General features: G+C 43.6%; 1 protein-coding gene across 4 annotated transcripts in view; it reads left to right on the top strand.

Annotated features, from left to right (window-relative positions):
• Positions 1 to 13,765, top strand: part of CUX1 (cut like homeobox 1) — a 315,247-nt gene that overhangs the window by 267,332 nt on the left and 34,150 nt on the right. For 3 of the 4 annotated variants that reach the window (XM_075594332.1, XM_075594333.1, XM_075594334.1), the window contains one exon: positions 7,134 to 12,266. The exons of the other annotated variant lie outside the window; for it this stretch is intronic. In XM_075594332.1, coding sequence (XP_075450447.1) covers positions 7,134 to 7,833 — 700 coding nt within the window. In that variant the 3' untranslated portion in view covers positions 7,834 to 12,266. Of the gene's footprint in view, positions 1 to 7,133; positions 12,267 to 13,765 lie in introns of those variants that run through there. 4 annotated transcript variants of the gene reach the window in all.

Below are 13,765 nucleotides of genomic sequence, written 5' to 3'. Positions count from 1 at the left end.
GATAAGCTGTTCAAACGTGGGAGGATCCTCTTTCCTGTCTCGAATCTGTAGTCGTATCACGGTTAAATCGTCCAATAATGCGCCCCGGTCGACTTGTTCTAGTCTCTCCTTGTTGGACTGACCAGCTTCAATTCTTCCCCTTAATACCACGCTGAAATAGTAGCTTTTCTATTCTATGTAACTACTCGGAGAACTTTTCCCCATCCTGTTGTAGAGAATTCCTAAACTTATAGTACAGATCATCAGCAATCTCCGTGGTCCCATAAGCACTTTCGAGTACATCCAGATAATTGGGTACTGTCGTCTCTGAGGATCGCACGCGTAACGCCTTAATGGAGTCTAATGCTGGGCTTCTCAGCCTCTCTGTAATCCTTTTTTGCTTCTCCCCATCAGAACATAGCCAGTCACGCACCATTTGGGTAGCAGTGTCCATCCAATTTTCAAAATCATCCTCCCCTACAGGGACTGACTTCATCCCGGAGAATGTCCTTAGTGGTTGGTAGGGGCTATTCTGACTGATGTATTTCATGACTCTGTCTAGTACTTGTCCCACCTCTTGTAATAGGGCCTCAGATGAAGGGGCACAAATTACGTTCGAGGGTTTTGGGGTGGCTGCACCCTCTCACTCACAAGTTCGTCTAGAGTCTTCCCTTCCTTCAGTAATAATTCTTTTACTCTATCTACAGCTCAACCCCATTATAGCGCGATCCGCTATGACGTGGTTTGAGCGTGGACCCCGAAATGTAAAAAAAAAAATTTAAAAAATTGCACACACTCACAGCACACTGCACACACTCACAGCACACTACACGCACTCACAGCACACTGCACACACTCAAAGCACACGACACACACTGCACACACTCACAGCACTCTGCACACACTCACAGCACACTGCACACACTCACAGCACACTGCACACACTCACAGCAAACACAGCACACTCTCACAGCACACACTGCACACACTCACTACTCACAGCACACTCACAGCACGCACACAGCCCCTACCTACAGTGTCAGCTGCTGGGGCATCGTGGGGCTGCCTGCGGGGATCGGGGCTGGGAAGGAGGGGTGATTAGTGCCGGGCGGGGCTGCTGGCGAGGGGGATCGATGCCGGGCTGGGGTGCTGCTGGCGGGGAGGATCGGTGCCGGGCTGGGGTGCTGCTGGCAGGGGGGATCGGTGCCGGGCTGGGATGCTGCTGGCGGGGGGATCGGTGCCGGGCTGGGGTTGTTGTAGTTCTAAGTGCCGCTCAGGTCTCTTTCTTGTCCTCTTCCACATGCACTTCCCGGATAAGCTGTTCAAACGTGGGAGGATCCTCTTTCCTGTCTCGAATCTGTAGTCGTATCACGGTTAAATCGTCCAATAATGCGCCCCGGTCGACTTGTTCTAGTCTCTCCTTGTTGGACTGACCAGCTTCAATTCTTCCCCTTAATACCACGCTGAAATAGTAGCTTTTCTATTCTATGTAACTACTCGGAGAACTTTTCCCCATCCTGTTGTAGAGAATTCCTAAACTTATAGTACAGATCATCAGCACTCTCCGTGGTCCAATAAGCACTTTCGAGTACATCCAGATAATTGGGTACTGTCGTCTCTGAGGATCGCACGCGTAACGCCTTAATGGAGTCTAATGCTGGGCTTCTCAGCCTCTCTGTAATCCTTTTTTGCTTCTCCCCATCAGAACATAGCCAGTCACGCACCATTTGGGTAGCAGTGTCCATCCAATTTTCAAAATCATCCTCCCCTACAGGGACTGACTTCATCCCGGAGAATGTCCTTAGTGGTTGGTAGGGGCTATTCTGACTGATGTATTTCATGACTCTGTCTAGTACTTGTCCCACCTCTTGTAATAGGGCCTCAGATGAAGGGGCACAAATTACGTTCGAGGGTTTTGGGGTGGCTGCACCCTCTCACTCACAAGTTCGTCTAGAGTCTTCCCTTCCTTCAGTAATAATTCTTTTACTCTATCTACAGCTCAACCCCATTATAGCGCGATCCGCTATGACGTGGTTTGAGCGTGGACCCCGAAATGTAAAAAAAAAAATTAAAAAAATTGCACACACTCACAGCACACTACACGCACTCACAGCACACTGCACACACTCAAAGCACACGACACACACTGCACACACTCACAGCACTCTGCACACACTCACAGCACACTGCACACACTCACAGCACACTGCACACACTCACAGCAAACACAGCACACTCTCACAGCACACACTGCACACACTCACTACTCACAGCACACTCACAGCACGCACACAGCCCCTACCTACAGTGTCAGCTGCTGGGGCATCGTGGGGCTGCCTGCGGGGATCGGGGCTGGGAAGGAGGGGTGATTAGTGCCGGGCGGGGCTGCTGGCGAGGGGGATCGATGCCGGGCTGGGGTGCTGCTGGCGGGGAGGATCGGTGCCGGGCTGGGGTGCTGCTGGCAGGGGGGATCGGTGCCGGGCTGGGATGCTGCTGGCGGGGGGATCGGTGCCGGGCTGGGGTTGTTGTAGTTCTAAGTGCCGCTCAGGTCTCTTTCTTGTCCTCTTCCACATGCACTTCCCGGATAAGCTGTTCAAACGTGGGAGGATCCTCTTTCCTGTCTCGAATCTGTAGTCGTATCACGGTTAAATCGTCCAATAATGCGCCCCGGTCGACTTGTTCTAGTCTCTCCTTGTTGGACTGACCAGCTTCAATTCTTCCCCTTAATACCACGCTGAAATAGTAGCTTTTCTATTCTATGTAACTACTCGGAGAACTTTTCCCCATCCTGTTGTAGAGAATTCCTAAACTTATAGTACAGATCATCAGCACTCTCCGTGGTCCCATAAGCACTTTCGAGTACATCCAGATAATTGGGTACTGTCGTCTCTGAGGATCGCACGCGTAACGCCTTAATGGAGTCTAATGCTGGGCTTCTCAGCCTCTCTGTAATCCTTTTTTGCTTCCCCCCATCAGAACATAGCCAGTCACGCACCATTTGGGTAGCAGTGTCCATCCAATTTTCAAAATCATCCTCCCCTACAGGGACTGACTTCATCCCGGAGAATGTCCTTAGTGGTTGGTAGGGGCTATTATGACTGATGTATTTCATGACTCTGTCTAGTACTTGTCCCACCTCTTGTAATAGGGCCTCAGATGAAGGGGCAGAAATTACGTTCGAGGGTTTTGGGGTGGCTGCACCCTCTCACTCACAAGTTCGTCTAGAGTCTTCCCTTCCTTCAGTAATAATTCTTTTACTCTATCTACAGCTCAACCCCATTATAGCGCGATCCGCTATGACGCGGTTTGAGCGTGGACCCCGAAATGTTAAAAAAAAAAAAAAAAAAATTGCACACACTCACAGCACACTGCACACACTCACAGCACACTACACACACTCACAGCACACTGCACACACTCAAAGCACACGACACACACGACACACTGCACACACTCACAGCACTCTGCACACACTCACAGCACACTGCACACACTCACAGCACAATGCACACACTCACAGCAAACACAGCACACTCTCACAGCACACACTGCACACACTCACTACTCACAGCACGCACACAGCCCCTACCTACGGTGTCAGCTGCTGGGGCATCGTGGGGCTGCCTGCGGGGATCGGGGCTGGGAAGGGGGGGTGATTAGTGCCGGGCGGGGCTGCTGGCGAGGGGGATCGGTGCCGGGCTGGGGTGCGGGCGTTTTTTAATGGACAGTATCAGTAGAAATCCCTGCACTAGTGTCCCCCTTATGGTGAAAATCTCAGCAGTGCCTCCAATGTAACCCCTCTTTATTTTACCTCAGATTATATGACCTGTCACGGAGGTGGGAGCCCGAGTCCTATGGGTTACTGTTTAATTCTTATAGTGTGTGGTACATGTTGTGTGAGACAGTATGGTGACTCTTAATCTCAGAATCACTCCATACACTTAAATATTTAAAAAAAAAACTATACCAACAGTGCGAATACTGCGCTGGCAATATAACTGCAGTTTATATCCTTTGTGGTTAGCTCACCCACTCCAACCTGGTGTAATTCCTGCACAGCTGGGCTCCCTAATCTCTCTCTGTAGTAGCCTCTGTCTGCCTGCTTCCCTCTGCACTGTCAGGTCCTGGTCTCTGCTGGGCCCTGCTGCATGCACTGGTCCAGTGGGGCAACTCTCTCTGCAGTTCCCTCTCTCTTAGGGGTCCTTCATGGACTCTGTGCAGAATGGGCCTGCTCACCCTCACTCCCTCAACTCCCTTTCCAACTGTCATTCCACTGGCTAAACACAGTCACATGGTCCAGTGGAATGTAATTCTTAAAGGGGCCATGTCCTGTGCTGATAGCAGACATGTATTTTGCATAACTAGTTTGCATACAATTGAGGACAAACAAACAGATACAAGCTGGTAATGAGGGCCCTGCTTGTGAGAGCTTACACTCTAGAGGGAATGAGGGACAATGTTGAAACAAGAAGGTAAGGTGGATGCTCATTGTAGGATATGGTGAGGCTCAGGTTACTATATGGCCCAGTCTGACAGCTGAAGCCATTAAGGTTTTTTTTTTTGGGGGGGGGGGGGGATATATAGGACGGAGATTGGTCCAGCCACACAGCCGGTCCCAATGGGTTTGGAGGGAGTTGGAAGTTAGAGGGTTGCTGATAGGCTTCCTTAAAAAGGTATGTTTTCAGAGAGTTTTAAATATGTGAAAGATGGGGGAGAGTCTGATGGCATGTGGTGGGGAGAGCGAGCAGCACGGGAGAAGTCTTACAGGCGGGAGTGAGAGGTAATACGGTCGGTGGAAAGGCAGATGTTGTGGGTGGAAGGTGGGGGCGTTTTAGATATGTATTTATCTATGAGGGCTGATGGAAGGGGGGCAGTGTCGATGAGACCTACCCAGGTTATATGGTCCCGCTTGCCGACACCTAATGAGCTTATTTGTGCATTAAGCTCTTTTCGGATCACTAGACCCTGCCAGGCTTGTATCAAGTAGAATGAATTTTTTTTTTGCATAAAATGACCTTGAATACATCATCTCCGATATACTCACCAACCTGTACTGTTTACTGTCGGGAGGACCATACGGATCTCCCATTGACCAGTGGGACCATGTAACCTGGGTTACTATGGTAACAGAATGCTACTGTAGCCATGCAAACTGACGCAAACGGGTAGGCACGACCATGACGAAGCACTTACGTGCAAAACTCCCATCGGTCTAGAGCTCCTGCACTGACGTCACCACTCGGTGCGGGATCCTTGTGGGGGATGCTGGGGCAATCTTGGACGGATCTGCAGCCTTCCGACTTGCAACGCTGATAGGGAGGCACACTAAAGGTCTTTAGAGCAGTTCTGATCTGCTACCATTCTAATATATTGTTCAGACCTCCCTTCTCCACTGTGTGCCCTCATTTGCTAGCGCTACACCAACCTGATTACTCTTTCCAGGTTGAAACTTTATATTAACATAGCCAGGCGGGTACAAAGCTATATACTTCTGGGCTCAATATTGTCAGATCCGGGCTACCTGTTAACTCCTTCCCACACCCATTCCCCTGTTCCCTTTTTCCTGTTACTAGAGTTGATGCAGAAAGTGAGTCTTACTAGGTGAAGTACACCACAGTGTGCTGACTCATCCACACTGAGGATTTAGCAGGGCAGCCTTTAACTGTTGCGATCCAACATAATCTGGCAACAGTCCTTGCATGACTCCTATTTTTACTCACTCCTAGCCCAGGGTGTTTCCATTACCACCCATTTGGACACTATTACCAGGGGATCTCCTAAGGAACTACTGGATTTTTGAGAGAGGTGTTCATCTTTAATACCCACACCTCTCCCACTGAATTTTTGTCTTATGTATATATTTTACCATGTTGTGAGTTATTGAATGTTGTCTGTTTGCTTGCATCTTATCACCACCAGTACTATTTATTTTATTTTGGCTATTGGCACCTATTAAAGTAATGTTATTTTAAATCACTCAGAATTTGGATACACTGTTGCGCTGGGATTGTTCTCCACAGGGTTACCTCCCCCTTTGATCAACCATACAGCACACCATACCCCTCCCGATATAGTATTCTCAGGATGTGTCAGCTACACTGACACTATACTGTATACCAGCGGTGCGCAAGCTGGGGGGCGCGAGATTCGCTGCGGGGGGCGCAGAGTTTACAGAGGCTCCGCGCGCTTCCCGAAGACACTTAAATGAAGTGTCGGGGAAGCGGCAAAGGCCTCTGTAAACTGCACTTACCTTGCTTCTGTAGACGCGTCGCCAAATGATGGCAACGTGATATCATGAAGCCGACACCGGAGGCAAGGTAAGAGGAGAGGGGAACAGCCAGCAGAGGGGCGCTCTTCTCGAAGGCACTTAAATTAAATGCCGAGGAAGCGGTGAAGGCCTCTGTGAACTGCACTTATCTTGGCTCAGACGGCTTCTGGAGACGCGTTGCCATTAGTCTATGTGCTAGCAGCTGCTCCGGGTTTTTCACTGGTCTCTCCTCTGGTTCAAATAAAATTTCAACAAAACAGTCTCTACAGTGGCAGATTTCCCGTTAAGCCCAGGGCTAGGGCGGCAAAAATGTCCACCCTCATATACATTTGCCACACTCTCTGGCCTATCGGGCCTGATGGAAAGTCACTTACATATGCAGGGCGCCTCCTTGCTGTCTCCTTACTGCCGCCCTCCTCCTCCTTCCGATTCGCAGAGTCAAATGACGTCGCGGACGTCACCAATGTGGTGTCACAGCATCAAATCAGCATGTGTGACGTCGCAGCATCAAATGACATCATGCTGTCCCTTTACCATGGGAACAAGTCGTCGTGTGACGTCGCTTTGATGACGTCCGCTATGTCATTTGACGTTGCTAATTGGAAGGAGGAGGAGGACCGCAGAAAGGAGGTGGCCGGCATATGTAAGTGCCATGGGCTAAGTCTGTAGTATCACAACCAGAAAAAAGGATTGTTTTTTTCTGTAAGTAATTAGTCTCCCACCATTTTGCTTATATAACACATTTTGACCCATGTAACACGTTCTCTGACTATTGATTAGTTAAATACATGTTATAATCTTAAATTGTATGTGTTCATTATGTACAGGGTAATAATACATGTGTGAATATATATTTTTATCTAACAGTACATTTCCTGTTTTTTAGGTCTCGCATACGGAGAGAACTGTTTATCGAAGAAATTCAGGCAGGTACCCATGGCCAGGTGGGTTCCAGTGACTCTCCATCAGCAACAAGCAGTAGAGCAGCTCACAGTTCCGAGGGAGACAGCTGTGATGGTGTAGACATGGAAAGCACAACTGAAGGGAAGCAAGGTGTCTCAGAAGCAGTAGAGTTCAACGGTGCAAACGTAAAGTCTCAGGGAGGACAGACTGATTCCGCTTTTGAAGAAGGCGAAGAGGCATTCCAAGATGCCAGATCTACTGAGAAAACCGAATCCACCCGCACAAGAGTGGATAGCCCAGAAAGCACGGATGAAGAAGGCAGGAGAAAGCTGCAGCGTCGGAGTTCCCTTTCTGAATCCCAATGTTCTGGGAAAGGTTCGGAGTCAACACCGAAATCTGCTACTGAAAAGAATGCCTCTACCTCAGCTGCCTCAACCTTGGTCCCTGCAAGTGAGAGTACCCACAAGTCTAAAGAAGATTCCGAGAAACTATCTAGTGTGCCAAGTACCAGCTCGCAGACCGCAAATTCTATTCAGAGCTTATTCAGCTTTTCTGAGACCGCATGTTCCAAAAACACACCGGACAACACCTTGAGGAAAAAGAAAGCGGCAAACTTGAACAGCATAATACATCGTTTAGAGAAAGTCGCAAGCCGAGAAGAGCCCAACGAATGGGAGTTTTGAGATTAAATTAACCCCGGCTCCAGAGAGCTGGGGAAATGAAACTGGACCTTTCACTGGTTTATATCGTGTCGCGCACTTACCGCCCTGCAGGCCACAGGGCAAAAACGCCATAGGCCAAGGTGCATATAGAAAACAAAAGGAGCATTAAGCCCACTTTTATGTTGTGTTTTCGAGGACGAAAACTTAAATAATGTAGTCAAGCTTTTTTGTACCCTGAAGTGTTTTTACTATTGCCCTAAGTGATTTTCACACTTTCTGGAATAACTCGTACAGCTTTGCCTTGTTGCCCTCCTTTTCAGCGTGGGCTTAAAAAAACAAAAAAACAAAAAAAAAGTTTGAACCCACAAAATTAACGGGGGCTTTTTATCTGCCATGTAATGGCCGCAGAGCGATAATACACTATGATCTTCTAATACCAGGAAATGGAGGAGATTTTTTTCAGGAAAAAAAAAAAGTTTTTTTTTTTTTCTTTTTCTTATTTTGTAGCTGTTTCAGTTGCCACTAAGAGATTGCACAGTCTACAGACTCTAAACACACTAGTTTGGATTCCCATTTTCAAGAAGAAACAAATCAAAAACATGTTGCTTGGTACTTTGAATTGAAACAAACACATCTACTCCACTTATTTTCTCAAAAAAAAAATGTCACATCAGGAAAATATCTTAATTTTGTGGTAGCTGGCGTAGTGTTTTCTTGTTGGTGGAATAGAATCTAGTGCACATTGTTTCATAGCTTTAACCGATTCGGGTCTTTTCCCAGACCAGAGTTTGTTTATTACACTCCATTTTAGGCCAAATCAGGACAAAAGATCTGAATTTAAGTATTTTATAATCTGCTTTTTAACCTCTAACCACAGAGCACGCTGATCAGACCTCATATTTTGGAGGGCAAAGGGTACAAGTTGGAATGGTAAGATGTACTGGCTGTAAGTCATTGATACATCTTTAAAGTATACCCTTCTTATAAATATGTGTTTTGTTGATTTAACGCGTTAAAAGGTCATGATGACCGTGTCTATCATTTAGAAACTCATTTAATTATGTTTTAAAAATGCTCGTCCTTTAATCTGATATAGTACAGTGTAAATAGAGAAGATATGAAGCCAAAATATCAATTTAATGAAATTGCATTGCAATTGTAGCCCAAAGCGTTATTTTATACAGCAGTGGATTCTGGTTAAAGTACAAATCCCATTCCAATTTGTATCCTATTTTCCTCCTTGCTGTCAATATGTGTGTGTGAGAGTAAAGAGAAGTATGAGAATAATCGTGTATGCAATTTTATACGTCTGTGTATTTTCTTATGTACTTGTGCACACATAGAGTGCATTACTGCCACCTTTTTCAATAAGCTGGTTTATCTGTTATGGCTTTTGCTGAACTAGACTCCTTTCTTGCCATATCTTTAAAAAAAACAAAAAAAACTAACAATAGATGATTTCAGTATATATATATATTTTTTTTTTTTTGCTTATTTATAGGTGCTGTATTTTATTATCTGATTGTTAGGAAGGGATGAAACGGGGCAAATATTCTTTAGAGGGATAGACTGCCGGCAGTATTGGGTATAATTTACAAGATGTAGTTGTCATACTGTATATTATTGATTTGAAGATTTTTTTTTTTTTACCTTATTGTGTATCATTGAAACCATTTGTCTTAGGTCAGCATCTTTTGATGACGTTCTTTGGTGCATTCGTTACTTAAGTTTTAATAATATTACTTTTTGTTCATTTTTTTTTATTTTCATTTTCTCTCTTTCTCTCTCTTATGGGGATATGTGGGTGTTATTTTAAAAGTACACCCCCTATGGTAAACCTCAATGCGCTTGTATCCATCAAGTAGAACAGTGTAAGGCGTGGAACCGCCTTTCTTAGACGAGGTTGTAGAAAGAATGCTCCGCGTTTGCATTTCTATCAATATGATGCAGTAACACTTTGGGTATTAAGATGAATGCTATTCCTGAAAGAAGACACGCAGGGAAACAAAAAGCAGGCTCTAGGAGGCAATAAGGCAAGAGTGTTTAAAGAATCCACTACTGTTACATTTCAGTTCAAGGTCTATGAACTGCTTAAAGTGCTGGAAGTTCAAATGCTTATTGCCTTGCAATACGCTGCTGGCTGTCCAGGGGTGGGGGCGGTTGAGAGCATCATGACTTTACCGAACCACTCATTCCGATTGACTTCTGTCTTCTTTTTCTTTTGACTTTTATTGAAAAGTTGTTTGAATAAACTATTGTACGGTTTTCAGCAGGCAAAACCATATTACAAATCAATTCAGGACATAGTCGGTTGATTCACCCCTATTTTGCCAGCGGGCTGGGGTTGATTGGTCTGCCAAGGGTTTATATACAATGTTGGGTGGGTTTCAGGCACTTCTAACAGAGAGAATTGCCTACGTTGAGTATATTTTTTCATTGGAACGAAGCCCTCTTTGAAATACATTTCAGTCGTAAATGAACCAGATTGTATCTATTTTAGTTTGTATACATACAATAGTTATTTTTAACATTTGCTCAAACGCTCATTTTGTGATGTAAATATAAAAAGTCCAAATGTAAACAAACGGAAAAAAGTCCTTTCCAATGTAGTGGAAACTCGAATACCGAAGGTATCATATATTTAAGTTATGTTAAATTCTGTAAATGTTTTTTTCCGCACTGTGTGGGCTTCTCACCGTGGCAGAACAGGGCAAAACGTATATAGCACATTACAGATTACAGGCAAAATGTAGATACAGTACTTTTTTAACCCCTCTCTTATAGAGAATATATACCTACGTCAGTTATTTATTAAATGCCTTATTTTCTGGTGCAACAAGAGATGTTGTAGAAAACGGTTCAATGTAAAAAAAAAAATTTCCTTAAAAAGAAAGCTAATACATTGATGCATCGTCATGAAAAGCTGGCATTGTCGTAATAAATGATATTTGAAATGCAAATATTTTTTACTAATTTACTGCGTAAAAAAAAAATCTAAGCGTTCATGTTATCCTGAAAACCAAAATAATTTATTTGATTTTGTCTGCCACTTTATTGTTGTGAAAATCATTCCACATTTCAATGAAAACTAGATCTCCTCGCCCGTCAAACGTCCTTTTCTTTTTCTTTTTTTTTTCTTTTTTGCCAAGCAGCATATGCACCAAATCCTTTTTCATGCATCACAGGCAAAAATCCGTGTTTCCCTCTCTGCCCTTATTGATTTATGTTTTTGTGATGCCGAAAACCTAATCATGCCATAGTGGTAGCAGAAAAATTGGTAACTTACTTTGAACACATTTTTGCCACCTTTAATTAGCTCCTAGAGGAGATCACAGTCCGATCAGATCTGTGAGATCAGAATGATCAGATGCTTTGGAATTTTGTGTTTGATCTGTGAACCAAGGAAGAAACACCGTAGGTTTACCAGACTTAATTTCCCATCTGTGTTAGATCGACCCATTGCGGCAATATTTTGCTTGTGACATTAAATGTACATGTCCTGCTTCAACTTTGCCTGACAAAAGCAGTAGACGTCCTACATTCTAATTCAGGGTTGCCCAACTCCAGTACACAAGGGCTAATAGCAGGTCAGGTTTTCAGGATAGCCCTGCTTCAGCACAGGTGGCTATATATGTCAGTCAAAGACTGAGCCACTGTTGGGAGCCACCTGTGCTGAAGCAGGGATATCCTGAAAACCTGACCTGTTGGTAGCTCTTGAGGACTGGAGTTGGTCACCCTGTTCTAATTCTTGGCAGCCTGATGATAAAATCCATCGTTCCGCAACATACTTTTTGACGGGCTTTGTCCCAACCAGGAGCAAGATTGCAGCTGTTGGGTACTGCATACCAAAAAGTGTCTGAAGGGTGACACTGCTTCTTCAATGTGAGGCTAAGATACTTTTTACATACAGTATGTAACTTTTTATACAACAGATTTTTGAAGGAATGCGATTGATCTTCCTCAAAAACTCACTTGATATCTCTCTGAACAAAATGTTTCCCTCTTCTTGTATGTTACAAATGACCGCTATTAACAATGCTCTATAAATTGTGACTTAAGATGAGAACCGTTTTTGTTTATTGTACAAGTTCAGTTTAGATTATCAGTTGTCTTTGTAATGATATTGCTTGTATATGGTATGACTGGACAAACAGAAAACAAATATCCAGAAGTGGAGCAGCCCAATCATTCATTTTGTAATAAAATAAACAGATGTCTAAAATACAGCAAGGTACAGAAGGCCCCGAGCACTACTCAGAAGATCAATTGCCTTTAGTAAAAGCATAAGACCAATACAAAGCACTTCCAAAGCAAATTAAAGTCCTTTCTTTTGATTGTTTCAAAAAGCACAAGGATGTCGCACCAGTTTTAAAAGGGCTATTTTCAAGCCGCCCTTGAGGGAAAAAAATGTATTTGGTAAATGTTCTAAGAAGTAGACGTGTTTAGAAACAAACCTTCCCACATTTATTGTAACATACATGTATGGTAATATAATATACGTACTGTACCAGGGCACTGACGGTAATCTGAAGGTGGTCATCTGGGTGCTCCGACTGAGTGAAGAAGTACATCAAAGCAGAGAAGAGGAGGTGCACTCACAGCTGTTGAAAAGTGTCAGTGTTTGTATTCAATGTTGGTTCATAGTTTCGGTCCATAGCTGAGACATTTGACACTCTTACAGACCTGCGAGTGTACTGCCTTTTACTCTGCTTTGAGATATATATATATATATATATATATACATATATATATATATATATTCATTATCTTCGGCTCTTTACGATCCACTGCTGTATGAAGGCCTTCCCAATGATCTTCCAGGTACTGCGTTTGCAAGCCTCTTTTCTCCACATTGATCCAACAATTTTTATAATTTCATCCTCTCATCCTACTTTTGGTTATCGTCTTTGTCTTTTGATATCCCTTGTATGTATATATACACATACATACACAGGAAAAAGTCTAAGAATATCTCCTAAAATGCACAGTCAATTGGAGTTTCCATGAAGTACTATTGCACTTTTTTGAATAATCCCCTATTAATGAAGTAATACAGGTGCAAAGTGTCGTTCAACCCCTGTACTTTCAGAAAAATGACGGTTAAAGATTTTATAAAGGCATGAGTCATTTACTAGGTTTTCAAGTTGTGTTATAGTTTATATTGCTACATTTCGACCCAAACTACAGCTGGTCACAAAAATTATACTTTTTTCACAAACATATGGTAATAATTTATTTGGGTATGTTTTTCGCACAAGTGTCCAAAGTTATGAAAATGTAATTAGCATTACAGTAATCTATGCAATCCTTACATAATCCACTAAGGACAAAAAGCAATATCTGTTTAGTTAGGTGTAAAATTAAAGTCTTGATGCATTTAAACAATGTGCATTTCTCATACAATGGTGTTTTTGAAGCAGTATAAAATTACATTTACTTCTTTCCTGTTTCTTGCCACAAAGATCATAAACGATTCTGCAAATAAATATGAGGTTTTTAAGGGATGTTGAGCACTATTTTATGCTGGATACCTATATGCCATTTTCCACGCCCCTATGAATATGCTTCCGAATATTTTAAACAAGATCTAACTTTCTTTTGGGGCCAAGAAATAATGACTGTTACATTAAAGGAGGTAATATTCAATTGTTGCCCTACTGGTTTATAAGTATCTTTGGAGTCATTTTACATGCCTGTGCACTTGCAGCATCAGGTTAAAAAGTAGGACTAGACGTTGGGCTTTCACCGTTCTTCTGGAGGTTATTTAGCTCTGAGTACATAGCCACCTATAAATATCCCCAGTGGTTTAGAATGGTTCACACAAGACATCTGGCTCCTAAACTGCAGGCTGCGTATACGCCAGTAATGCTTGTATTTTTATTTCTGCGGTACAGTCTGAGAAATAATTAAATCTTAATGGATTAATGCCATCTTGGTAAACAGAACAGCAGTT

This window comes from Ascaphus truei, chromosome 3, assembly GCF_040206685.1.
Source record: "Ascaphus truei isolate aAscTru1 chromosome 3, aAscTru1.hap1, whole genome shotgun sequence".
Lineage (NCBI taxonomy): Eukaryota > Metazoa > Chordata > Amphibia > Anura > Ascaphidae > Ascaphus > Ascaphus truei.
Note: the sequence above shows the minus strand (reverse complement) of the source record. Positions and strands in the feature narration are given on the sequence as shown.